The following is a 27,056-nucleotide window of genomic DNA, read 5'->3' as shown; positions in this document are numbered from 1 at the left end:
AAAAATATTTATATTCATGAAATCACAAGTGCAATATAGCAAAACACAGCTTAGCTTGTTGTTAATCCACCTGTCGTGTCAGATTTTGAAAATATGCTTTACAGCGAAAGCAATCCAAGTGTTTGAGTTTCACTAGACAAAACATTAAGAACACCTGGTCACGAAAGCCAGAGAAGCAATAAAATTATTCGCTTACCTTTGATCTTCGGATGTTTGCACTCACGAGAATCCCAGTTACAGAATAAATGTTCCTTTTGTTCGATAAAGATTATTTTTATATAAAAAAAAACTCCATTTGTTTGGTGCGTTGCGTTATGTTCAGTATTCCACAGCCTTAGGCAGGTCAAGGCTTGACAAATTCCAAAAAGTATCCGTAAAGTTTGTAGAAACATGTCAAACGTTTTTAATAATCAATCCTCAGGTTGTTTTTAACATCAATAATCAATCATATTTCAACCGGACTGTAAACTATTCAATACTGGAGAGAAAGAAAATGTCGAGCAACCAGTAGTTTGTGTGGTCCAGTGCTGCAAGGAAAGACCTAGTTAAGCTGCAGCTGGCCCAGAACAGAGTGGTACGTCTTGCTCTTCATTGTAATCAGAGGGCTGATATAAATACAATGCATGCCAGTCTCTCTTGGCTAAGAGTTGAGAACTGACTGCATCACTTCTTTTTATAAGAAACAATCTGAAAATCCTAAATTGTTTGCATAGTCAACTTACACGCATACTTATGCCACCAGGGGTCTTTTCATAGTCTCCAGAACAAATTCAAGAAAATGTACAGTATTATGTAGAGCCCTTATTGCATGGAACTTCCTTCCATCTCATATTGCTCAAATAAACGGCAAACCTGGTTTCAAGAAACAGATAAAGCAACACCTCGTGGCACAATGCCTCTCCCCTATTTGACCTAGACAGTTTGTGTATGCATTGATATGTAGCTACGCGTGCCTTAATTTATTTTTTATTTTTTTAATGTATGTAGTTTTGTCCTTGAGCTGTTTTTGTCTTATGTTTTGTGTGGACCCCAGGAAGAGTAGCTTGTGCAACAGCTAATGGGGATCCTAATAAAATGCCAAATACCAACCTGACARCGCTTGAGAGGATCTGCAGAAAAGAATGGGAGAAACTCCCCAAATACAGGTGTGCCAAGCTTGTAGCATCATACCCAAGAAGACTCGAGGCTGTAATCGCCACCAAAGGTGCTTCAACGAAGTACTGAGTCAAAGTTCAGAATATTTTTGTAAATGTGATATTTCAGTTTGTTTTTAATATATTTGCAAACATTTCTAAAAACCTGTTTTTGCCTTGTCATTGTGTGTAGATTGATGAGGGGAAAAAACGACTTAATTAATTTTAGAATAAGGCTGTAATGTGGAAGGGGTCTGAATACTTTCCGAATGCACTGTAACTGCATTATACCACATGTTTATAGGGATAGTTTTAGCTTAAAATTCATTAACTAGTAATTTAGCAAAATCCAGAATATCATGGCTAGCATTTTTGGAGAAAGTTGTGGAAACAGTGGGGTCACACCTTATTTGGATAGTCCATCTGTAGATGTTCTACAGATGGTCATATTATCTGTTGATAAGCAACTGCTTGCTAGGGTTACGGTTAGGTTTCGAATAAGGGTCAGAGTTAGGATAGTCTGTAGAGCATCTTTACCAAAAGTGAAACTGATAATCAATCTCCTCACCCGCTTTCCCCATGCTTTGGAATGCACCACTAACTGATACAATCAGTTTCTACTAACAATGCCATGTTCTTTAATCATTTGAGTGTCTGATCTTTGTCTTAATTTCAAGGGTCGACCGTGCTCGTTGGGTAAGTGCTCTCCGGGAGCACAAGCAGAACAGGACMAGTGCAGACGGTAGGATTATTAGATGCAATTTACCTTGATTGATGCTGAATGGTGATGTCAGTGTTGGGGGAAGCTACTCTGAAAATATAATTGACCAACTACTTCACACTGAAAGAAGTTAAGCTACACTAAACCTTAAGAAAAATATAGTTCTAACTGACGTTACTTTGGATCTAGTGATCTACTTTTTGAAAAATCATATRCAAATCTGAAATGCCTTATCAGAATGTATAATTTGGCCTTTTAAACACAAACATGTTTCAAATGAGAATTAGGCAGGTCTGATGCCGAGACATGGGTGAAGGGCAATAATACCCTATTTTATTTTTGCCAAAACAGTAGTGTGGTTATCTAGACCCCCTACATGGAAAATCAGTAATTATCTACTGAAAACACTWCCAATATTTGGGATTTAATTAAACTACTGCAAAAGGTAGTTCAATTACTAGTTGAACTACATGTAGTTCACTAGTCCACCACTGGATATTGGCCATCTTTTGGCTATTTACCGTAGATAACATAAGCAGTATATCTGTTTCCAACCTTTTCTGAACTGCAGCACAACTTGATGGAATAAACTTTCCTGAGGCACACCTATATTTTCCCCTATCAAATGACTTGCACCTTTTGGCTCAAATTGAAGACACTGATGGCATATACAATCATATCTGAAATGATTAGCACCCTTGATAAAGAWGAGCAAAAAAGACCATGCTATAAAAATTATTGCACACTATATACAGTATATAAGCTCCCAGTAATTTGTGTAAACCAATGTTTCGGGATCAGTGCCTTCTGCAGGGTAATATCATGAATGCTTGACTATTTACATTTAAAACTGTTTTACCACTTTTTCTCCCCAATTGGTAGTTAGTCTTGTCCCATCGCTGAAACTCCCGGACGGACTCTGTAGAGGTGAAGGTCGAGAGCCATGAGTCCTCCGAAACACGACCATGCCAAGCCGCACTGCTTTTTGACACACTGCTCGCTTAACCCGGAAGCTAGCCGTACCAATGTGTCGGAGGAAACACCGTACGACAAGTTAGTGTGCATGCGCCTTGCCCGCCATGAGTCGCTAGGTGATGGGACAAGAACATCCCGGCCGGCCAAACCCTCCCCGGACGACGCTGGTCCAATTGCGCGTCGCCTCATGGGTCTCCCGGTCACGGCCAGCTGCACACAGCCTGGGATTGAACCTGGGTCTGTAGCGATGCCTTGCGCCACTCGGGAGGTCCTATGACTATTTTTAAAGCCTAGTTTACTCGCCATTAGTCAGGGGTGTGCGCCAGCTCATGGAGTTTCACACAAAACGCTTTAAATTATTCAAATACTGAGCTACATTGTATTGGGAAGTGTTATTTTATACTAATACAATTTAAAAAATATCACATGGATGTAAATTATTGCAACCTGTTTTCAATACCCTCTTGCAAGGATAACATCACTTAGAAAAAAGCGAAGTCTCATGAGATTAAAGTACATATTGGCATCTTAGACCACAGAATCTTTCCAGGGCCATACTTCGGTGTGAGCCTATGGCCTGCCCTCTTCAATTCAAACCACAAGTTTTAAATGGGGTTCAAGTCTGGAGACAGGTGGCCATTGTGATTGAAATGTTTTTTTTGGTCAATAAAGTGTGGATTGGGGTCATTGTCTTGCTGGAAGATCCATTTGCGGCCAAGTTTAATATTTTACAGTAGGTATGAGGTTTTCTGCATATGCTTCCTTTCAAGGCCAAACCCACCACTGGTGTGCGTGGTCAAAGAGTTCCGTCTCATCTGACCAGAGCATCCGGTTCCAATCCAAGTGCCAATGCTATTTAGTAAACACCTTGATTTGCTAAATAGCATATCAAGGTGTTTACATGTGATCTCAATAGCCTATTGGCATGGAGATGGTGTCTCATTGTAGATTGAGACCCTAAGATGCAACTAAGTTCTGTTATTCTCCAACTGTGGCCATGGCCTTTTTCTTTTGGGAGGCAAAAGTGTTTTCCTTAGTCATCTACCAAACYTAATTGTTCCCTTAGTGGTACATTTGTTCGTTTGCAATTTTTGTACCCGTTGCCTGTTATTTTTTTATGAAGGTCATCCATCACCATGGAAAACAGCAGAAGGGATTTTACATTCATGTTACCCATTTCTATACCCCAGTGAAACAGGAAGCCACAATAGTTCCTTAAACTTGAATGTTAATGTAGATTAAATGTTTGATTTTTATCTATACTAATCATTACATTTACTTAAACAATTTGCTTCTCTCAAGGGTGCCAACAATTTCAGATGTGACTAGCTACATGTATCTGCTTTCCATTTCAATGACATTGGTTAACTTAGTGGGCCTTTTTATGGTGGTGTGTTTCAGGCCTGCCGCAGTACGAGGCCACCAAAGCCTACATGCCCAAGGAGCCAGACGAGCTAGGCCTGCAGCAAGCAGAGGTAGTCATCCTCCTGCAGAAAGAAGAGGGTAAGTCTGGATAGAAACGAGTAACCTAGCGCTAACACTTAAGGGGCAACCTGCAGCAGCTACATCAATTTTGGGACTTGTAAATTAGTATGTACCCATTGATTTAAAGAAATGCCTCCTTAGTTTACCTCAACTGTCGTTAATCCATGTTTGAATCAAAAGTATAGCTTCACCCATGTCAGTCCTTGCATCCATARGTTTGGTTACTTCTCAAACCCCATCCCTCAGCTTTTTAGTGAAACCATGGAGTGCGGTTTGCTGCTGTAAGGCAAATAATGCATTGACGTGTCTATAAACTGAGTAGGTTAGGATAATCTTAAATCATATTGCTACCAAAATAACTTCCTTCCTGTTGTAGACTGGTGCCATGGGGAGAGGATGAGGGATGGAGAGAGAGGCTGGTTTCCTGCCAGTTGTGCCACGGAGATCACCAACCGCATTGCTATGGAGAACAATGTACAGCGTATGAAGCGTCTGCGCAAGGAGACCAACGTTTAGCCAACCAACATCCCCACCTCCATATCAGTAGACCTCACTTGCTTGGCCAGGAAGTAGTTGCCATGTACATTTGAAATGGTAGTGTTGTATGAATTTAATGTCAGTTATTCTGTAAATGTATTTCTATTTTACTGACACTGTCAAATGAATGTAATGCCTTCCCCATCAATGTTAAGAATTGTGTATGATGCCTGCAAGTGCCAAATAAATATTCAAAACTACAGTATACCCAACCAAGTGGTTGTCATGTATTTGGACAGACCATTGGTGCAAAACAAACAGTTGAGTCAACAGTTCTCCTTTGACTTTTTATTTGAGCTTGCGTTGTTAAAATTCATGTTTGAATACATAAAAAGTTATTTAAAAATGTCAACTGACCAGATATCAAATTACTTTTAAAAACCATTTGGTGTAAAAACTTAGGACCGATTTTAGAAAAACATCTGCCGTTTCCCCCAAACTTTTTTTAGCTGTCACAAAAATAATGGAACAAAACAGGTCTGCATAGATTCTGCAGGCAAATCGGTGGTAATCTGGTCAAATTCATGGTGCAAGCTTAAGACGATCGTCAAGTCAAATCTTTTCTTATTGCTCAGATCTTTGTTTCTTCTTGATGACAACTGTAGAGAAAAGAGGGAGACTGTTAAAGAAAATACAWTACTGGTCAAATCCCTTTACATCAGTCAACTGATATGAATGTGCAACCGGGGCAGAGGTTGGCACAATGGCAGGACTAAACAGGCAGCCAGTTTGCTTTATCAAATCCATGGCATTACCTCATTCTGCCCCTGCCTTGGGCGATGGAGCACAGTGTCAATAGAAAGTGCAGACTGAGCCTGGCTTTAGAACTCGAGTGAACTGGCCCAGGACACAACACCAATGGCCATCTGATATGGACTTTTCCACTGAATCGGGTCGCAGATTTAATGCAACAATGCATGTATTTTATTAACGACACTCGCACATCACTAAATTGATCTTTAACTTTGTGATAGGGGGCAGCATTTTCACTTTTGGATAGAAAACACTGAAGTTTCTAAAACTGTCTTGAGTATAACAGAACTCATGGCAGGAAAAAGAAAAGAAAAAAATCCAAACAGGAAGTGAGAATTCTGAGGCTGGTCGATGATCAACTCATCGCCTATTCAAATCCCTGTAAGATATGGCTCTGTTTGCACTTCCTACGCCACTAGATGTCAGTCTGAATGGAGCCGGATGGGACGTGTTTCAGTCAGTGGCCTGGCAGAATGCCAGTTCCTGGTTACGCACATTCCAAATGATATCGTCTTGCTTTCCATTACTTCTAGAGACACAGGAATTCTCCGGTTGGAACGTTATTGGATATATGATAACATCCTGAAGATTGATTATCTACTTAGTTTGACCTGTAATAACTTTTTGACGTTTTCGTCCGACGTTCGCCTGCATCTGCGCTAGCTACTTGGAGATAAGTAATGGACATTATCGAACAAAACAACGATTTACTGTGGAACTATGATTCCTGGGAGTGCATTCTGATGAAGATCAAAGGGAAGATTTATGATGTATTTCTGTTGACTCCAACATGGCGGAGAAATGTTATATCTGAGCGCCGTCTCCAATTATTGCATGGTGTGCTTTTTCCATAAATTTCTTTGAAATCTGACAGTAGTTGCATTAAGAACAAGTGTATCTTTAATTCTAATTCGCATTTCTGAACATGGCGCCAATGTAAACCGAGATTTGTGGATATAAATATGCACATTATCGAACAAAACATACATGTATTGTGTAACATGATGTCCTATGAGTGTCATCCGATGAAGATCATCAAAGGTCAGCGAATAATTTTATCTCCTTCTGCTTTTTGTGACTCCTATCTTTGGCTGGGAAAAGGGCTGTGTTTTTCTGTGGCTATGTACTGACTTAACATAATCGTTTGGTGTGCTTTCGCCGTAAAGCCTCTTTGAAATCAGACACCTTGGCTGGATTAACGAGAAGTTTATCTTTAAAATGGTGTATAATACTTGTATGTTTGAGGAATTTTAATTATGAGATTTCTGTTTTGAATTTGGCGCCCTGCAATTTCACTGGCTGTTGGTTAGGTGGGACGCTACCGTCCCACATATCCCAGAGAAGTTAAGCAATAAGGACCTGTTTCTCCAACCTATACAATAAATATCTATGCCAGCGTGCGTGTGGGAAAAAGTTAATTTATTTGTACGTTTTACCATGAATAATCTTGCAGTCCTAAATCGAATAAATTAAGCTTGACTGCATTAATTTAATCCAGCATGCTTGCTGCATAGGATTTTATAATTTCCCCCCCAGAAATCGGGTATGCCGAGTAGCAATGTGTGTGTTGGGGACTCACCCGGACGATGGTATGCCGGCAGTTTCTACTCAGCCCCGCCCTGCTCGGCCGCGGGAGCGGGCGTTTTCTCTGTAGATGGTTCGCCGTCGGTCTTGGCCTCCTTGCCATCCTGGGGCTTGCCGCCAGTCTGTGGGCGTCTGCGGCGATAGTTGAAGTTTCGGCGGTAGCGGCGCTGGCGGGGCTCCTGGTTCTCACCATCACCATCCTGGTTCTCCTTGTTTTCCCCATCGCCGTCCCGCACCGGTCTGGGACGGGGTGGACCGCCACCCCTGCTGTAGGAGTTGAGGGACACACACTTTAACATCTGCCTCACCTCAAGATGGCCCCTAGCACCCATAACATGACAGCAAATTCCATTTTAAGGACGGGAATTTGAAATGTAACCACTAATAATTACATTTTCTCAAGTGTGGTTACAAGTTTAACTTTCAAAGCGGAATTATTTTCCAATTGTTCCTCAACTGCAATATATCTCTTTGCTCTGAGTCTACTTTAATCTAATGTATATCTAAATAAGACTGAATTGAGACAATCACACAAAGGTATGTGGATTCAGCCACACCCGTTGCTGACAGGTGTATAAAACATTTGAGTACACAGCCATGCAATCTCTATAGATACACAATTGCCAGTAGAATGGCCTTATTGAAGAGCTCAGTGACTTTGAACATGGCACTGTCATAGCATGCAACCACCAAGTCAGTTGGTCAAATTTCTGCCCTGCTAGAGCTGCTATTGTGAAGTGGAAATATCTACGACCAAACGGTCTACGGTTTGACAAAACAATGACATTCAAAATGGAAAAAAACWAATATTTCTCAAATTAAACAGGGTTGTTGGGGGGCAAGCAAATGTGAACGTGCTGAGATCAGAGGTGTTTATGCTCTCTCCATTATTCTGTCAGAGAAGAGACATGAGAAAATCATCATTTCAACAGCATTGATATTTACAAACATTGTTTGGTTCTGGAATTATTTAAGAACATAGCCCATAGATACAGTTTGGCCAATTCACCAGGGTCATGCATTTCATAATACTTAGGGATCATCTTGGTTAACCCAGAACTAAACTCTGTTGTAATGGTGGTCCCGTGTGGCTCAGTTGGTAGAGCATGGCGCTTGCAACGCCAGGGTTGTGGGTTCATTCCCCACGGGGGGACCAGGATGAATATGTATGAACTTTCCAATTTGTAAGTCGCTCTGGATAAGAGCGTCTGCTAAATGACTTAAATGTAAATGTAATAGGTCAGCTGCTCAATTAAGTTCTGGGTCCATCCGCGTTGAGGTTATAACCCCTTCTTACAGCCTTGTCAATAAACACAACATGCGAACCTTGGTCGGAAGCCTCTGTAGTAGTTCTGTCTCATTGGTTTGTTGCCCTGGTCTGGACCTCCCTGGTTCTCGTCACCTTCGCCACCCTAAAAACAAACAAGAGTTAGTCACAGTCATAAATCACTCAAGGCTCACGAAGTCCTGACTCAACCCAGATCCGGGTCTGAAACTCACTATTGTATAGAAAGAATGTGAAAAAACAGGAAAAGATATGCTCTGATGACAACTGACTGACAGAAAGCTTAGCTACCATTAAAATAATTTGCCTCTGTGGGGAGACACTTCCCTGTTTTTCCAGTTTTGCACGTTTCCTGTTATTCCAGTTTTGCCTTGGTGTGCGGTAGATTCTACCTATTATCTGGATAGAAAGRAGCACCAGCCACCATATTATATTTTAGTCTCTGCTCGTGTGGCGACCAACCGCAGGTGTAACGCTTTGGGGGTTTTGTGATGGATTGACAGACCTATTTTGGTCAACTTGTATTGGTCTATTGACCAACACACTCAAGGTTTAATTGTAGTCTGTTGACCAGTGGTTTGGAGCCAATTTTAGGTCCTGTCAGTATATAGACTATGTAGACCTATTTTGGTGAACCTGTATCGGTCTGTTAACTAATACACTTGAGGTTTGGTTTTGTCCGGCCAAAACCAAGTGTAGCGCGCGTGTTCGATGAGAGTGTGTATGACATCACTGGAACGGGGCCGGACTGCTTCAGGAGTGCCTGTGACAGCGTACCTCAGTCATCTCTCCGCGAGGTGCGTTGGTGTACGGGGGCCGACGGCCGTAGCGTCTACGTACAAAGTATGGGGGGTAGCGCCGTCTCCCGGGGAAGGGGGGCCTGCGCTGCTGGGGCTGCATCTCTCCTTCTGGGGCACTCTCAGCACACTCGCGGCTCTTGCGGGGGGGGCGCTCTCCTTCACCCTCGCCGTCACTCTGGTAGTTGTCCGGGTATTCGCCGTCACGGGCTGGGCCCCTCCTGCGGGGGTACCGCCTGTAGCGGTTCCGGTCAGCTGCATACTTGCTCCCCTGGACTGGGACACCCGCTGGGCCGGTCACATTGGCTGCCTCTGCTCCCTGGGAAGAGATTCAAACACACTGTTCGGACCACTACCATTCTGGAGTAGTTCAGGGCGGCAGGTAGCCTAGTGGTCAAAGAGCATTGGGCAAGTAACCGAAAAGTTGCTAGTTCGAATACCCGAGCAAATAAAGTGAAAAATCTGTCAATGTGCCCTTGAGCAATGCACTGAATCCTAATTGCTCTAGGGAATTGATGCCATACCCCACTCCCCGGGGGTGTCTCAGGGAAAGTTGGGATATGCAATAAAAACGTTTCCAATACACACAATACTTAATAGGACAAATATAAGCACCCACTAAATTGTTATTTATTAGGTTATGTTGCATAGCATTGATGACTAGTCAAAACTAACCAGGCACGTTAGATTCACAACTGAGGAGGTACGTGATGTTAGAGTACATTTGGATGCCTTAAAGGTGCACTAGGCGGCAATCGCGCAGCTATTTCCTGATTGCCAAAATTATAGTTTGCCTAATTTCAGTTTGTGCCAAAACAAGCAAATATTGTGTAGAGAATGATTGTACAGCTGAAACCACTTAAATATATTTTCCATAACCAGAACTATTTTATTTTCAGCTAGTGTAAGTAAAACTACACTTAACAGGAAGCACACAGAACAGCTCTACCACTTAGACTTGCTTTCAATGAGAGTGACAGATCTATAACTCATATTTCAAGCTTTAAACATTCCCAAACATATTAAGGCATATTAATGTATATGAGCCTGCAACTACCTTCTCCCCCTCAACCACATCAAACTCCACAGTTTCGCCATCTCCAACACTGCGAAGGTATTTCTTTGGGTTGTTTTTCTTTATGGCAGTCTAAAAAAAAAAGCATAACATTTCATTATAAACTTTTGCCTTTGGGACACCAACTGTAATCTGATTGTGACTCCTGGAAAGGGGTGAAAGGTTACACAATACATTACTCGATCCGTGGAGAACTTGAGCTTGTTACCTGGTGGACAAAGACGTCTTCCTTTGTGTCATTCCTTGTGGTAGAAGGGAGAATGCGAATAGTTACATTYAGGCCAATAAAAACCACTGGATTAAAAGATATGTCTGTTTTATAATTGAGGCTAACAGCTTTTAACAGTACCATCTGGCTTAATTGTTACACTACAACAAGAGCATGCCGCGGACAGCCAAATCTGCTTCCCAGCTTTGTAAGCAAATCAAAGCCATAATAGGATTGAGAATGTTCTTTCACACACACTTCATATTTGCGGCGTTTGGACACGCCCAGGAGGGTGCAACATACCTGTTGATGAACCCGTAGCCATTTCTGACGTTGAACCATTTGACTGTACCCAAAACCTTAGTTGCTGAAAAAGATAAAAATGTAGCTGAGTTACCAACTATAACTATAATAAATAGCCCTGCAAAGATGTACCGTGCACATTAGCTGCTTTCGTTCTCATTCAAATATTACTCAAAGGGGGAATGGGTCAAGAGCACTTCATGTGGGCAATCAAATGGCAAGACTGATAATGAAAGATTACAGACACAAACCAGGATAGGAAAAYACACTGGGGAAGCAAGTTATAATTAACTGTTGAGCTTTTTATAGATTCCGTCGCTAAACCCTTGGTGTTTGTCGGCCAGCTGCTGTGGCATGGTCCAACGCATATTATTAGCTTGCAATAATGACCGTCCTACGTGACGAGGGTCTTATGAGGCCAGAGCTTACCAGTACCAACCTAGACGTTCAACGTGTTCTACGCCATGTACACAACTGAGCAGAGTGTCTGGTATAATGTGTAACCTGGGCGGATAATCATTTACTGCCCGGAACTAGAGATGCAAAACCATTACCCCAGTTTCAATGCGCACAAGGAAGTGCTTGAATCTTTACACGTGGTGTCGCGCCCTAAGATGCTAGCTAGCGATTTAGCAAGCAAGCTTAGCTAGCTACTGTAGCTAACTTAGCTAGCATATCGCCTCTGGTCTCAACCATGTGGTTGGATACGGGCCAGGATGCTTAAACCTGTTATTCAACAACTCAAATAAATACCCACATGGGCACCGAGTGAGTATTTCTTACGCGGGTGATGGGTACGGTTTTAGGCGCGATAACAGTGAAATTGTCAGCCAAAGCTGGACAAAAGAAATTAATATTATCCAAACATCGAGGCGGACATTTTGGTCGCCACTATCCACTCTACATAATGGGAAGCTAGTTGGTTGGCTAGCTACTCCATCTGCAACTTAACTAAGTTTGCACAAAATACTAATTCTGGGGGAGGTGAAACATAACATTAGCTAGTTATCGAAATTTAGTAATATAACGTTAGTAACGAGCTACCTTAGTTTGCTTGATAGCCATCGTGCTAAGGCTAACCAGCAAGCTAGCATCTCCGCAAACAAAGGGATATCATACGATTGCAATCGTGGCTCTGTGTGCAGTCGTTGGCCTCCAATTCATTGTTCCAACTCCCTAAAAAGGGCTACAATTACGTTCGAAATGGGAATTGCGTAAAATACACGTTGTGTAGTACCTATCCTGGTCATGGGATCTGTGTTATTTTATGTGCAACCAGTATTTGGGGGTCCGGTAATCGGTCACGAACAAGGCCAATATMAACTCTTTCAAGCCATTTAGCAGAAAGGCTAGCTGCGGTTGGCTAAATCACTATTAGGACATAGATGCCTGAGACAGCGGATATGGAGGACAGGCTAACTTCCAGTATTCATTACCTCGGAACTTGACTCACATATATATATATATGGTCAGCATACTGACGAGTTATAGTATCTAAGCACTATAGTTAGTAAATTCTGAGAATTTGGGTAACGTCAGCTAGGTAACGTATGAAGTAGAAAAACGTTAAACCAACTGACATTTTGAATTTGCACTTTAGTTAACATACATCCGATGAGAACATAACGTTCGTTTTAGTTAACGATTTCRCGCTAGCCATCCTAGTTAATAACTTAGTTAACTACAATTATTTAGACATTTATTTAGACGTATCTAGTTTTTCATGTTTGAAAACAACGTTAACGTGCCAATAAAATCTAATTTGGAATTCAATAATGTTCCACTTGGCTAACGTTATGTAGCTTAACGTTACCGATGACCTTCTTATCCCCCGCGGAAGCTGTAGCTGGCGGGCTGGGTGGGCTCTCCGAATCCACAGCAGGCTCCGGCGGTTGTTGTGTCTCGGCCTCGCTGCTCATGGTTTCTGGTTGGTAATGCCGGCGGTGGCTCTCTAGTGTATTTCCCGGTGCTAGATGGTAACCTGGGCCGGCGGTGGTGGGGGCTGCTGCCTTCGGGCTCTCAACTTTCCTCTCTCCCGTTGCCGATCGAACTGGGAGGAACGAAAAACGATGCAGTGGACTATGCCCAGCCATAGTCCCGCCCACTCTAATATAATTGGTCAATTATTTCCTCTCGATAAACGTAACAATGGGCGGATTCGATTAAACTAAACCGCGGGGCATCGGTCTATGGCCCGTGACGTGAACGGGAAAGGAACGTACATACGTTTTAATTTGCCAACGACTTTTAATTGGGAAGTCACATCAAGCGTTATCTTAAGCAATCACTTCGGAAACAAAACACAGTCCTACTCATTACTCCACGTTCTTAATTATGCGACTTTGTTTTGAGCAGACTTCGCAGTGGGTTTTGAGCAGGTCACCTGGCTCACGCCCGGGAGTCAGACAGATTCCAAAACGAATACTATCAAATTTCACCCGGCGCAAAATACGYCTACCGGGCGCTCGAGCCAGATTCATAGAAATCCTCATTGGTTGCCAGTTTTTCAGAAATATGGCTGCACTGAAAATTAATTGGTACAAGAGAAATGATGTCGAAAACCAACACCGCCTACAAGACAGAGCCAGACCTATGAGCTAGAGCCAGACAGACGACCAAGACAGGGGATTAGATTAATCTGGCCCGGCAAAGCGAGTTTTGCACCGGGTGAAAGTTGATTGCATACATTTTGGAACCGGGCTGCCTCAATGGCGAAAAAACAGTTGCCCTGTTCAAAGCCCACGGCGAAATCGGCTCAAAACCCAAGTGATGTGGGAGCATGTGGAGTAATGAGTAGGATTCTGTGTTTCCACATGCCAAAGAGATTACTTGATAAAAACGCTTTATCTGCCTTCCCAATTAAAACTAGTTTGAAACATATTTTATGGAAAAGAGATGTTTCTGGAAGCTGCACCTTTGAGAAGGCGCTCCTCCCTCACCACTTTTGCGCGTTCACGTCCCAGGCCATGTACCGGTGACCCGCGACTGAGCATAATCGATTCCGCCATTGTTGCTACACAATTTTGTAAAGATACATTGTACAGTGCTCCCAGCAACTACAATAAAGATAAAACAAAACATTAACCAGGTTTAGGTCAAAGTTAACATAAAACTTGAAACACATGCTGAGGCTAAACCTTCAAATGTTAATTCTGACCCAGAAACCTGATTGGTATGCATGTTTTTAAATTATTGCTACTAAATTATTTATTTTTAAATACCTTATTTGTAGGTTTTGCCATAGCACTACACAGCTGATTCAAAAAACCAAGTCATCATCAAGCTTTGATTATTTGAAAATCACCCTTGTAGTGCTAGGGCAAAAAACTAAATGTGCACCAAGGGGGGCCCCTGGACAGAGTATGTTATTTTTAGTATTACATTGTTATTGATTACTGCACTGATTCAACTCATACAGAGGCTCGAACCCAGGACCTCTGCCTCGCAAACGCACTTGACGGCCCTCCAGAAGTCTCTAAGTCACACCCCCGAAAAGCTAGCTATTCAGCGGCACAAGACACTTCAGGTTGCGGAGTGAGTTTCACGCATTCCCATGTGATACATTCACCACCCAATTTACTCCACAGTGACCCCAGTTTTTAGCAGAGCGCAACTGCTGATGAGGGTCCTGGCACCAGTGTAAAGGAAGTCACGCTGCTTGCATTGCGAGTTCCTGATTCGGTTCATACAAAGGCTCGACCACAGGGCCTCCGCCTTGCAAACGACTGCTTTCCTGAAGCATCTTACCTAGTAGCACCACCGAAAAGCTAGCTATTTGGCAGTGCAAGTGGGGACACTTCAGGCTGAGTGAGTTTCACCAATAACCATATGTTACATACAGTACCAGTCAAAACTTTGGATACAGCTTCTCATTCAAGGGTTTTTCTTTATTTTTTCTATATTGTAGAATAATAGTGAAGACATCAAAACTATAGAATAACACATATGGAATCATGTAGTAACCAAAAACGTGTTAAACAAATCAAAATGTTTTATATTTTAGATTATTCAAAGTAACCACCCTTTGCACACTTGGCATTCTCTCAACCAGCTTCATCTGGAATGCGTTTCCAACAGTCTTGAAGGAGATCCCACATATGCTGAGCACCTGTTGGCTGCTTTTCCTTCACTCTGTGGTCCAACTCATCCCAAACCATCTCAATTGGGTTGAGGTTGGGTGATTGTGGGGGCCAGGTCATCTGATGCAGCACTCCATCACTCTCCTTCTTGGTCAAATAGCCCTTACACAGCCTGGAGGTATGTTGGGTCATTGTCCTGTTGAAAAACAAATGATAGTCCCACTGAGAGCAAACCAGATGGGATGGCGTATTGCTGCAGAATGCTGTGGTAGCCATGCTGGTTAAGTGTTTGCTCGTGTTTCTTGGCCCAAGCAAGTCTCTTCTTATTGGTGTCCTTTAGTACTGGTTTCTTTGCAGCAATTCAATCATGAAGGCCTGATTCACGCAGTATTCACTCAACAGTTGATGTTGAGATGTCTGCTAATTGAAGTCTGTGAAGCATTTATTTGGGCTGCAATTTCTGAGGCTGGTAACTCTAATGAACTTATCCTCTGCAGCAGAGTTAACTCAGGGTCTTCCTTTGCTGTGGCGGTCCTCATGAGAGCCAGTTTCATCAKAGCGCTTGATGGTTTTCTCGACTGCACTTGAAGACACTTTCAAAGTTCTTGAAATTTTCTTGATTGACTGACCTTCATGTCTTAAAGTAATGATGGACTGTTGTTTCTCTTTGCCTATTTGAGCTGTTCTTGCCATAATATGGACATGGTCTTTTACCAAATAGGCCTATATTCTGTATACCCCCCTTACCTTGTCACAACACAACTGATTGGTTCAAAAGCATTAAGGAAAGAAATTCCACAAATTAACTTTTAATAAAAGGTACACCTGTTAATTGAAATGCATTCCAGGTGACTACCTCATGAAGCTGGTTGTGAGAATGGCAAGAGTGTGCAAAGCTGTCAAAGGCAAAGGGTGGCTACTTTGAAGAATCTCAAATATAAAATATATTTTGATTGGTTTAACACGTTTTTGGTTACTACACGATTCCATATGTGTTATTTCATAGTTTGATGTCTTCACTATTATTATACAATGTAGATTATAGTAAACATAAATAAAAACCCTGGAATGAGTAGGTGTGGCCAAACTTTTGACTGCTACTGTATGTCTGTATAAAATGTTGGGCCTCATCATTTTAAACTAACAACGACTTGAAGGGTTTATAGAGCATTCATAAAGTCTTCATAATCACTACATACATCTTTCACAAATCACATAAAGGACTAAGCAAAGTCATATGAGTGATATAAAAGGTCCTTCTGGTGATTTGCCAAATATGACAGTGGAACAAGCCTTTTGTCACCCTTTTATAACTATAGACAATTGCTAATGAATGATTTCTGAAGCATCTATATAGGCCTGATGAAAGGTGAAGGCTTCATTATGCCTTAGTCATTTTTCATTTTAAGTGGGATCAATCATTATTATACATGAATGAATGAAAAATAACAAATGAATAATAATGAAATAATTCATAATTCATATTTTTATTCTCTGTCAATCATATATTATTATATTGTGCCCTTCACGTTGCTATTTCACATTTACCAGTCTCCACTAGCTATGAACCACTCAGCCAGGAGCTCCGGATAGCTACCTAGCCTATCCTTTAGTTGTTATAAAAGTTGGACATGTTTCAGTTTGGTTATCATGGCCGGAGTGGCGCCAAAATCCCCACTGGAATGGCTGTGGGTTGGGAAAAGAGAATAGGAAGGAGGTAGGTTCCAGGGTGCTCTCATGAATGTCAAGTGTCCTGTTGTGTCCCAGCATCATTTCAAAAAACAGAGTGCCCTTAAACAATGCAGGTTATTAGTCAGTTAATGTAACCTTATAGTAATGTCTATAGTTGCTGACATCAAAACYAAAGAGCAGATTATTCTAGGAGCTATTAATAGAGTGCTCCAAGGCAATTTCTAAGTATTTTCCAGATTTTTCTGGAATTCCGTACACATATTACTGTCAAGTGGGGAAGCGGCTTTTAGCTTTTACAACCCACAACTGGAATGCTGTACCACGTCATCTATAAAGGAAGGAGGCAAAAAACAGTWTTTTTTTTACAAGCAAGGTTAAGATTCAACCTCTTTAGTTTGGCTTGTAATTAGTCTTGCTCACTTTTGTCTTCCTTTTTAACATCTTAATCCTATGTGTTTGTATTAATTTGTATTATTCTATGCTGCTTTTATCATTTAATATGTTTCATTGTTTTTATATGCATTCTTTATTATGAACAAAAGCTTGTCACTGTATGAAATTGCGCATTACAAATAAAGAATATTATTCAATAGCCAAATGTACTTCTAGGCACATCTCTATCATATTACAGCTTTCGTGTATCATTTTCGGCTGATATGTATACAGTCGGAAGTTTACATACACGAGTCATTAAAACTCGTTTTTTCAACCACTCCACAAATTTCTTGTTAACAAACTATAGTTTTGGCAAGTCGGTTAGGACATCTACTTTGAGCATGACACAAGTAATTTTTCCAACAATTGTTTACAGACAGATTATTTCACTTATAATTCACTGTATCACAATTCCAGTGGGTCATAMATTTACATAGACTAAGTTGACTGTGCCTTTAAACAGCTTGGAAAATTCCAGAAAATGATGTCATGGGTTTAGAAGCTTCTGATAGGCTATTTGACATCATTTGAGTCAATTGGAGGTATATCTGCAGATGTATTTCAAGGCATACCTTCAAACTCAGTTGGGGCCTCTTTGCTTGACATCATGGGAAAATCAAAAGAAAGTCCTCAGAAGAAAAAAATTGTAGACCTCCACAAGTCTGGTTCATCCTTGGGAGCAATTTCCAAATGCCTGAAGGTACCATGTTCATCTGTACAAACAATAGTACTCAAGTATAAACACCATGGGTCCACGCTGCCGTCATACCGCTCAGGAAGGAGACGCGTTGTCTCCTAGAGGTGAACGTACTTTGGTGCGAAAAGTGCAAATCAATCCCTGAACAACAGCAAAGGATCTTGTGAAGATGCTGGAGGAAACGGGTACAAAAGTATCTATATCCACAGTAAAACAACTCCTATTTCGACATAACCTTAAAGGCCGCTCAGCAAGGAGAAAGCCACTGCTCCAAAACCGCCATGAAAAAGCCAGACTATGGTTTGCAACTGCACATGGGGACAAAGTTCATACTTTTTGGAGAAATATCCTTTGGTCTGATGAAACAAAAATGGAACTGTTTGGCCATAATGACCATCGTTATGTTTGGAGGGAAAAGTGGGAGGCTTGCAAGCCGAGCACACCATTCAACGCTAAGCATGGGGGTGGCAGCATCATGTTATGGGGGTGCTTTGCTGCAGGAGGGACTGGTGCACTTCACAAAATAGATAGCATCATGAGGGAGGACAATTATGTGGATATATTGAAGCAAACATCTCAAGACATCAGTCAGGAAGTTAAAGCTTGGTCGCAAATGGGTCTTCCAAATGGACAATGACCCCAAGCAGACTTCCAAAGTTGTGGCAAAATGGCTTAAGGACAACAAAGTCAAGGTATTGGAGTGGCCATCACAAAGCCCTGACCTCAATCCTATAGAACATTTGTGGGCAGAACTGAAAAGGCGTGTGCGAGCAAGGAGGCCACAAACCTGACTCAATTACACCAGCTCTGTCAGGAGGAATGGGCCAAAATTCACCCAACTTATTGTGGGAAGCTTGTGGAAGGGTACCAAAACATTTGACCTAAGTTAAACAATTTAAAGGCAATGTTACCAAATACTAATTTTGTATGTAAACTTCTGACCCACTGGGAATGTGATGAAAGAAATAAAAGCTGAAATAAATCATTCTCTCTACTATTATTCTGATATTTCACATTCTTAAAATATATTATAATACATATATACAGTGGGAAAACAAGTATTTGATACACTGCCGATTTTGCAGGTTTTCCTACTTACAAAGCATGTAGAGGTCTGTAAATTTTATCATAGGTACAACTTCAAACTGCGAGAGACAGAATCTAAAACAAAAATCCAGAAAATCACATTGTATGATTTTTAAGTAATTAATTTGCATTTTATTGCATGACATAAGTATTTGATCACCTACCAACCAGTAAGAATTCCGGCTCTCACATACCTGCTAGTTTTTCTTTAAGAAGCCCTCCTGTTCTCCACTCATTACCTGTATTAACTGCACCTGTTTGAACTCGTTACCTGTATAAAAAGACACCTGTCCACACACTCAATCAAACAGACTCCAACCTCTCCACAATGGCCAAGACCAGAGAGCTGTGTAAGGACATCAGGGTTAAAATTGTAGACCTGCACAAGGCTGGGATGGGCTACAGGACAATAGGCAAGCAGCTTGGTGAGAAGGCAACAACTGTAAAAGTAATTATTAGAAAATGGAAGAAGTTCAAGATGACGGTCAATCACCCTTGGTCTGGGCTCCATGCAAGATCTCACCTCGTGGGGCATCAATGATCATGAAGAAGGTGAGGGATCAGCCCAGAACTACACGGCAGGACCTGGTCAATGACCTGAAGAGAGCTGGGACCACAGTCTCAAAGAAAACCATTAGTAACACACTACGCCGGCATGGATTAAAATCCTGCAGCGCACGCAAGGTCCCCCTGCTCAAGCCAGCGCATGTCCAGGCCCGTATGAAGTTTGCCAATGATCATCTGGATGATCCAGAAGAGGAATGGGAGAAGGTCATGTGGTCTGATGAGACAAAAATAGAGCTTTTTGGTCTAAACTCCACTCGCTGTGTTTGGAGGAAGAAGAAGGATGAGTACAACCCCAAGAACACCATCCAACCGTGAAGCATGGAGGGGGAAACATCATTCTTTGGGGATGCTTTTCTGCAAAGGGGACAGGACGACTGCACCGTATTGAGGGAGGATGGATGGGGCCATGTATCGCGAGATCTTGGCCAACAACCTCCTTCCCTCAGTAAGAGCATTGAAGATGGGTCGTGGCTGGGTCCTCCAGCATGACGACGACCCGAAACACACAGCCAGGGCAACTAAGGAGTGGCTCCGTAAGAAGCATCTCAAGGTCCTGGAGTGGCCTAGCCAGTCTCCAGACCTGAACCCAATAGAAAATCTTTGGAGGGAGCTGAAAGTCCGTATTGCCTCGCGACAGCCCCGAAACCTGAAGGATCTGGAGAAGGTCTGATGGAGGAATGGGCCAAAATCCCTGCTGCAGTGTGTGCAAACCTGGTCAAGAACTACAGGAAACGTATGATCCTGTAATTGCAAACAAAGGTTTCTGTACCAAATATTAAGTTCTGCTTTTCTGATGTATCAAATACTTATGTCATGCAATAAATGCAAATGAATTACTTAAAAATCATACAATGTGATTTTCTGGATTTTTGTTTTAGATTCCGTCTCTCACAGTTGAAGTGCTACCTATGATAAAAATTAGACCGTTACATTGCTTTTAAGTAGGAAAACCTGCAAAATCGGCAGTGTATCAAATACTTGTTCTCCCCACTGTATATATATATAATTAAAATATAATAGTGATCCTAACTGACCTAAGACACTGAATTTTTACTAGGATTAAATGTCAGGAATTGTGAAAAACTGAGTTTAAATGTATTTGGCTAAGGGTGTATGTAAACTTCTGACTTCAACAGTATGTGAAGTGTTTCTCTTTAGTCTGTAGCAGCACCAAGAGGCGTTTCTATCCAAAAAGATTTCTGGCTCATTTTAACAGGAAGGGACTTGGTTTTCCTATCAACAATATACCTCAAATCAAACAAACCCGATATTGCAGTGGTGGAAAAAGTACCCAACTGTCATACTTGAGTAAAAGTATAGATAGAAAATGACTCAAGTAAAATTCACCCAGTAAAATTCTACTTGAGTAAAAGTCTAAAAGTATTTGGTTTAAAATATACTTAAAGTAGAAAAAGAAAAAGTATAAATTATTTAAAATTCCTTAAATTAAACAAACCAGATGGTACCATTTTCTTGTTTTATTAATTTACGGAAAGCCATAGGTACCCTCCAACATTCAGGCATAATTTACAAACGAAGCATGTGTGTTTAGTGAGTCCGCTAGATCAAGAGGCAGTAGGGATGACCAAGGATGTTTGGTTGATAAGTGCGTGAATTGGACAAATTTCCTGTCCTGCTAAGCATTCAAAATGTAATGAGTACTTTAAGGTGTCAAGGAAAACGTATGGTGTAAAAAGTACAATATTTTCTTAAGGAATGTGGTGAAGTAAAAGTAGTCAAAAATATAAATAGTAAAGTACAGATACCCCAAAGTAGTACATTAGAGTATTTTTACTTAAGTACTCTACACCACTGCTAAATTGTCATCATTGTCCTCGATTAAAATCCAACATTTAAAAGGATCCACTTGCCAGTGTGGTAGACTAGACAGCCAGCCAGCCCAAGCATGAGTGTGAAACAGCCCCAAACCACCCCCCATCTTTTGTCATGTTAATGCCCCGCTGGCACGGTTTATGAGTACTGGTTGATGTGTGAAGAGCCTGTTGTTAATGGTCGAACCCTGTTGTCCCACACAAAGACGGCCTTTAACATTGACCCCAGAAGCCTCCCACCAAGCCCCCCAAAAACTCTTCCTGCTCCATAAGAGAGCCGAGCTCCATCTGAAAGGATTCTTTTGTACTGGGAGGGAAAGGGTCCAAGGCGAGTTCAGGCGTGGGGGTTGGGAAGCGTATTTTCTTTAAGTCCCGTTTTAAAAAAGGTCAGATTTTGTCCAATTTATAGTCCATCCATTACCTGAGGAACTTTGTGAATGCCTTTGAGATTGCTTCTCAACCCTAATATATAATATGGTTCATAGGTTTAAAAGTCTTAATAAATTAGAATACCAGCAGTAGTTGACAAAGAAGTTAATTTATTATACCTGACAAATTGATAAACCTCAATATTGTCCATATGTGGAATCTATTCTGTTTAGGCTATACGAAAACTCTTGTCTTGTTACTCACGTACATTGTTGGTGGGGGATACCAAATAATTGTTGAAAACCTGACATTTCGAAAAACAACTACTGAACAAAACCGCTGCACCAAAAAGCACATTTATATTATCCATTTATAAAAAGGCAACAGATTCCATACAAAACATTGAATTTCCAAGAATTGCTATTCATAGCTAGGCATTGAGAAAACATTTGAGTAAGCTACAGTACAATTACTAGTGAGTTATCGAATTACACATAGGACATGTATCGATTGGTGATACTTGGAACTGAATTTTTTTTTGTTTAAGGAGTAATGAGCCTCAAGTCTAGTTGATGTCCAAGATGTCTTACATCCTAGATTTACAGTCTCTGAATTTTACCGACTCAAGCAATGCAAAAGTGTTGGCAATTTGTATAGCTATACTATTCATAGGAGACGTCATGATTGTGTGGCAAACTGACAAACTGACTTCCACTCAACTTACAGAAGTAAACAGAATTTGGTTGATGTCTATTGAGCGCAAACATGGGAGAAGAACACACTTATTCAAGTACAAAAAGAGGTTGTGTGGCTGTCCTAAAAAAGAAACTTGCTCTGTAAGTTGAATCACATTTCCCCACACTGAGCTATGAGGATGGGAAGCTTGGGCTTGTTGTTTGGGCCGGTAGGAACGTTCTGTGGGAAAGAGAAGTCCAGATAACGTTTAATATAACATTCTAAAATGGTACAGTAATTTCTACACTACGACATTTGTTGGAGACCAAATTAGGGTTGTGATTCTACTACCAGCAATAGATGTACTGTATACAAAGAATTCTGACGTATATTAAATCAGATGGTTGTTGCAAACAGCTTGGGACCGGCGACAGATATTTTCATGTCTAAACAGTGTGTACTCTGAAGTGTAGAAGGGTTTTGAGGTTAAACTAAGATTTTTATCCCCAGCCAGATATGTATAGTCAAATCTGACTGACTATACAACAACATATGTCTGCTTTCAAGAAACACAATGGGGAAGTTTCCGGACACAGATTAAAGAGCGGATTAATGATTCCACATGCTTTTCTGCTGCTCATTATGAAAAACAAGATTTTGGTCTTGGGGATGTGGTACGATTTGGATGGGTTTACTTCGCTTTATCGTACCCTGGCAGTTGTTTTTTGTCATTGAGGCACAGTAGCAACAACATAGTCACTACCACTTCCTCAAAAATAGTCTGAATTAATCTAAGCTAAATCATGAAATCTTTAATTTTGACATTTTTGCAGAGGTCTTAGTCACACAATTTCATATCTAGCTAAGGTGTTTGGTGCAGTATTTCTCAAGTTAAAAACATTTGCATTAAAAAAAAAGTGCACTGCAGACAGTATGGAGTCAGCTGCTGCTAGCTGCGCTCAGGACTGATTTCAGAGAACGTCTACAACTTCATCAGCAGCAAGCTGTCAAACTATCGTAAATAAAGCACAAGCTGCTACCCGCTGTGTATCAGTGCCCAAAATCACTAGCTAGCTAGCAAAGTTCCATCTCTGCTTGTCAATGAAGCTAGCTAGTAGCTGCCCAAGTTAGCTAAATTAGCTTATCAAGCAACGTGTGTGCTTCGGTGCCATTTAGTTTTTACAACTTTCTCACTATCTATTGCTAGAGTATGTCTGTCTGGCAGTGTTTCATTGCAGATCATGTTACAAAACAGGTCGCGGCAGGACACAAAATGCTTGCAAATGGTTTTAGAATTTCTTTATATTGACATGTGGCAGTTGATATAAGTGCGCATCGTCTCAATTCTCATTTTGCCCAAAATAGTGGCAGACTGAAGTGCTCACTATGAAACACACCAGGAAGTGGCCACTCCATAAACGGCTAAGGGCCAAGTGTTCTTTCAACATAACATTGGCGACGTGTTGTCTTATGTAAACAGGTCCAAGTCCAAGGCGCTGTGTAATGGGCAGGTCTGTCTCAGTGTCTGTGGAGGTTCACTGCTATGATTGAATAAAGCGCAATAAACGCAGCTGTTTCTCTGTGCATGAAAATTCTCCCTAGGCGTTCAAATCCTATGTTAGTAGGCATGATTGTAATCCATACCCAAACCTCATGTATCGTGACGACCTCGATTACACAAATCTCACAAAACTATGTTTTGGAGGATACGGACTCAATAACCAAAATTAACCTACTTTAGTCCATTCTGGTTCTGGAATAACTTTTTCTGACTAATATCAATGCCACATAAGCCATTTTCAGATAAATTGGTGTTTGCGTTCAGTCTCCCTTTAAACCTAGTCCTGGACTAAAAAGCAAACTCAATGGAGAATTCTCTGTAGTCCAGGACTAGGCTTAATCTGTGTCGAGAAAACAGCCCCAATGTTATTTAGATCTACTAAGCGACTAATTCAGATGATAAATTAGCCTTGTTATTCTCTAGCACAGTCAAGGACTCAATAATCCAATACTATGTAATCCAAGGTTAAAACATGGCTCTGAAATCACGTTTCTAAATCTGGATTATCTAAGAACAGTATTCCCTGTTTCTACTTCCATGGAACCCACCGGCCCTTAAAGTTTGATCTTTGTTGAGGATCATCATTATATATCTTGCCCTGGGTACAAACCCTTATCAAATTAAGAGCTTTTACCTCAATTTTTCTCATGACAAGCAAGCCGTCGACCACTTTCCCTGAAATGTTGAAATCAAATATTTTATGAGCCAAATACACATACAGCATGTTAAATCTTATCCATTGTAATCCACAATATAGTAATACTCACCGAAGACCACATGCTTTCCATCTAGCCAGTCACATTTCGTACAGGTAATGAAAAACTGACAGCCATTGGTTCCGGGGCCACTGTTTGCCTGCAGAGGACGGATTGGAGGGTTAATACTGGATGCTTCACCTACATCAACCAATAACATCAGTTATAATCAATGTCTATTCATATCAATGTTTAAATGTCTCCAATGGAACATGTGTGTATGAACAGCAGTGTGTGTGCATGCGTGTGATTTTTTTGTCTGAAATAAAAGGTACCATGGATAGGAGGCCAGGGGCAGAGTGCTTCATTCTAAAGTTTTCATCTGCAAATGGTCCTCTGTAGATGCTGCAGATACCTGTACCATCACCCTACAGGTGCACCACAGGATCAAGGGAAACAAAGGAGGACAAATTAGATTAGAACTAGATTGTATTAAATTAGCAATACATTGGCATTACAGAGTCCAGAGTCGCAGAGAGCGATAGTCAGCCGGCCCATTACATATTTCGCACCATATTTAATTGACTTATCGAATAGCAGATGTGTGCGGCTTCCAACTCTGTAGCACACTATTACAGTTGGGTACATGAGAAAGTTAACCTGCACCGCAGTGCAGATATAGGATAAACTAATAGTTTTGCGGGAATTCTAAAAGAACAAATCAGAAACAACAAAGAACAGTGAATTGACTTACATTTACAAAGTCCCCGCCTTGGATCATGAAGTCCTTTATCACCCTAGTAGAGGAGGCAATAAAACAACTTTAAAACTGGCAACAGACTGAGGAGCTTTTTATCTAACAATCAAATTCAATTATACAAAAATATTCATATTGTATCTTACCAAATCATAACACGTAAGAATGTGCTTGCGAAGAAAAGCATTACCAACACAAAGACACTAAACACCCCATCAAGATATAGGTTTTATGGATTCAATAATTACTTAATATGCATGTTGTTGCTTCTAAGAGACAATGCCTAGCCTATATCAATATCCATTATTGTGATTTGATGTCAGATCAAAAATATATGTAAAGTAACACTTGTCACATCTTCTTCCATCATCCCCCTCAAGCATACCTGTGGAAGGTGCAGCCTTTAAATCCGATAGGGACACCATCTTTTCTGTAGGAGAGAGTTTGTACAGATAAGTTAACATGGTACTGCCTCCTTTGTGGTATTGATATAAAAGTTAGCAGAGTATACAGAAAGACTCTAAAGTTTAAGGAATAGGCTCGTTCACTAAAACAAAACCTTTTTTAGATTTAGCTCATTTTACACCTCCAAGTCAGCGCTAGGTAGTTAAAAATAGCGCACTCACATGAAAAGTAATAAACATTAAGTTTCACAAACCAGACATATATCCTTACTATTAACTGGGAAATATAGAGTCGCTAGTGAAAGTCTACGCAGCCCTTGCTGCCTTAAAATTAAATCCCAAATGAAAATAAATTCATTTTTTTCCTACTGCACATTTTCAAATTGAAAGAAATTATAGAAAATGTTGCGAAATTATATAAAACTCAAATATCTTAACTGCGTACGTCTTCACACCATAGAGTTAATACTAGGTGAAATCTTATTTATTTTATTTAACCTTTATTTAACTAGGCAAGTCAGTTAAGAACAAATTCTTATTTACAATGACGGCCTACCAGTCATTGTAATAGCTGMCAAAGGTGCTTCTACCAACTTTGCATAACTCTGAAGACAACATTTTACCATTTTATTTGTCAAAATTGGGCAAACAGCACATTTGGTTGGGAATCATTGGACAGCAATATTCTCAGATTTCAAGCAAATTTAAATAAGGACAGACTCGGCCACTTAGGAACACTCAACACCTCTTGGAAAGCCATTCTGGTGTCTTTGGCATTAAAATGTGTTAATTGTCCTGCTGAAAAACAAAACTCTCAGGAACCAGGTTTCAATCCAACCATTTCATGTGGATGAATTACCCGTAGCATAAAAAAAGTCACGGCCGGACTGATGGAAACAGGAAATGTCGGTACAATTTCATAAATGTTGACCGACAATTTGTTCATTCGACATGGCGGGAACGGAATTCATTACGCAAGAAATGGCAGTGAAAACGCCTTTCTGCTCAAATATTAATATAATAACCATCATATTGAAGTAAACTTGAAGTCACGTGATGATATGTTGTGTGGTGCATGCAGTTTATTAGGCTACAGATGAAATAAATTATGAACTTCACAGGGTGGTGAGTCTCATTCATAATATTCTCATGCATTGTATCTGCGAGCTGTTGGCTAGAGCGTACGTGCCAAGACCAGAGTGGGCACATTTGCTATTTAACRCAACAGTTTTTGTGACAAAACTAAATTGGTAGAGTTGAAAATGCCCTGGAAAAATATTGAACTTTACATTTTCATTCAGTACATGAAAACGTAAGCAAAAAAAGTACCTTTTATGTGCACTACGTCATC

General features: G+C 40.8%; 3 protein-coding genes across 6 annotated transcripts in view; 1 reads left to right on the top strand and 2 right to left on the bottom strand.

Annotated features, from left to right (window-relative positions):
* Positions 1-5,063, top strand: part of arhgef16 (Rho guanine nucleotide exchange factor (GEF) 16) — a 36,082-nt gene extending 31,019 nt beyond the window's left edge. For both annotated transcript variants that reach the window (XM_023990906.2, XM_070444413.1), the window contains exons 13-15: positions 1,811-1,875; positions 4,231-4,332; positions 4,691-5,063. In XM_023990906.2, coding sequence (XP_023846674.1) covers positions 1,811-1,875; positions 4,231-4,332; positions 4,691-4,830 — 307 coding nt within the window. In that variant the 3' untranslated portion in view covers positions 4,831-5,063. The remainder of the gene's footprint in view (positions 1-1,810; positions 1,876-4,230; positions 4,333-4,690) is intronic.
* Positions 5,064-5,124: 61 nt separating this feature from the next.
* On the bottom strand, positions 5,125-12,964 carry ybx1 (Y box binding protein 1). Of its 2 annotated transcripts, none has more exons than XM_023990907.1 (8): positions 12,670-12,964; positions 10,857-10,920; positions 10,554-10,587; positions 10,328-10,417; positions 9,251-9,589; positions 8,515-8,600; positions 7,184-7,455; positions 5,125-5,450 (listed from the first exon to the last, which is right to left on the bottom strand). In XM_023990907.1, exons 1-7 carry the CDS (start codon positions 12,947-12,949, stop codon positions 7,209-7,211), a joined length of 1,140 nt encoding a protein of 379 aa, XP_023846675.1. In that variant the 5' UTR covers positions 12,950-12,964; the 3' UTR covers positions 5,125-5,450; positions 7,184-7,208. The 2 variants fall into 2 exon arrangements, with proteins under 2 accessions (XP_023846675.1, XP_023846677.1); XM_023990909.1 differs by having other exon boundaries at positions 9,314-9,589.
* Positions 12,965-21,953: 8,989 nt separating this feature from the next.
* Positions 21,954-27,056, bottom strand: part of ppih (peptidylprolyl isomerase H (cyclophilin H)) — a 30,690-nt gene continuing 25,587 nt past the window's right edge. For both annotated transcript variants that reach the window (XM_023990905.2, XM_070444412.1), the window contains exons 4-9: positions 25,687-25,731; positions 25,299-25,341; positions 24,880-24,972; positions 24,617-24,704; positions 24,484-24,524; positions 21,954-22,528 (exon numbers count right to left, since the gene is read on the bottom strand). In XM_023990905.2, the coding sequence (XP_023846673.1) occupies positions 22,460-22,528; positions 24,484-24,524; positions 24,617-24,704; positions 24,880-24,972; positions 25,299-25,341; positions 25,687-25,731 (379 nt within the window). In that variant the 3' untranslated portion in view covers positions 21,954-22,459. The remainder of the gene's footprint in view (positions 22,529-24,483; positions 24,525-24,616; positions 24,705-24,879; positions 24,973-25,298; positions 25,342-25,686; positions 25,732-27,056) is intronic.

Source organism: Salvelinus sp. IW2-2015, linkage group LG7 (genome assembly GCF_002910315.2).
Source record: "Salvelinus sp. IW2-2015 linkage group LG7, ASM291031v2, whole genome shotgun sequence".
In the NCBI taxonomy this organism is placed as follows: Eukaryota; Metazoa; Chordata; class Actinopteri; order Salmoniformes; family Salmonidae; genus Salvelinus; species Salvelinus sp. IW2-2015.
The sequence above is the reverse complement of the archived record's forward strand: the minus strand, read 5'-3'. Positions and strand labels throughout refer to the sequence as shown.

Bases quoted from the DNA above. Each gene is read 5' to 3' on its own strand.
- ybx1 (XM_023990907.1), bottom strand. From the start codon at position 12,949: ATGGCTGGGCATAGTCCACTGCATCGTTTTTCGTTCCTCCCAGTTCGA. The intron at 10,418-10,553 runs GTAACAAGCTCA...TTTTTTTTTTAG, and splicing joins AAGACGTCTTTGTCCACCAG to ACTGCCATAAAGAAAAACAA. The intron at 9,590-10,327 runs GTAGTTGCAGGC...ATCTCTTCCCAG, and splicing joins ATGTGGTTGAGGGGGAGAAG to GGAGCAGAGGCAGCCAATGT.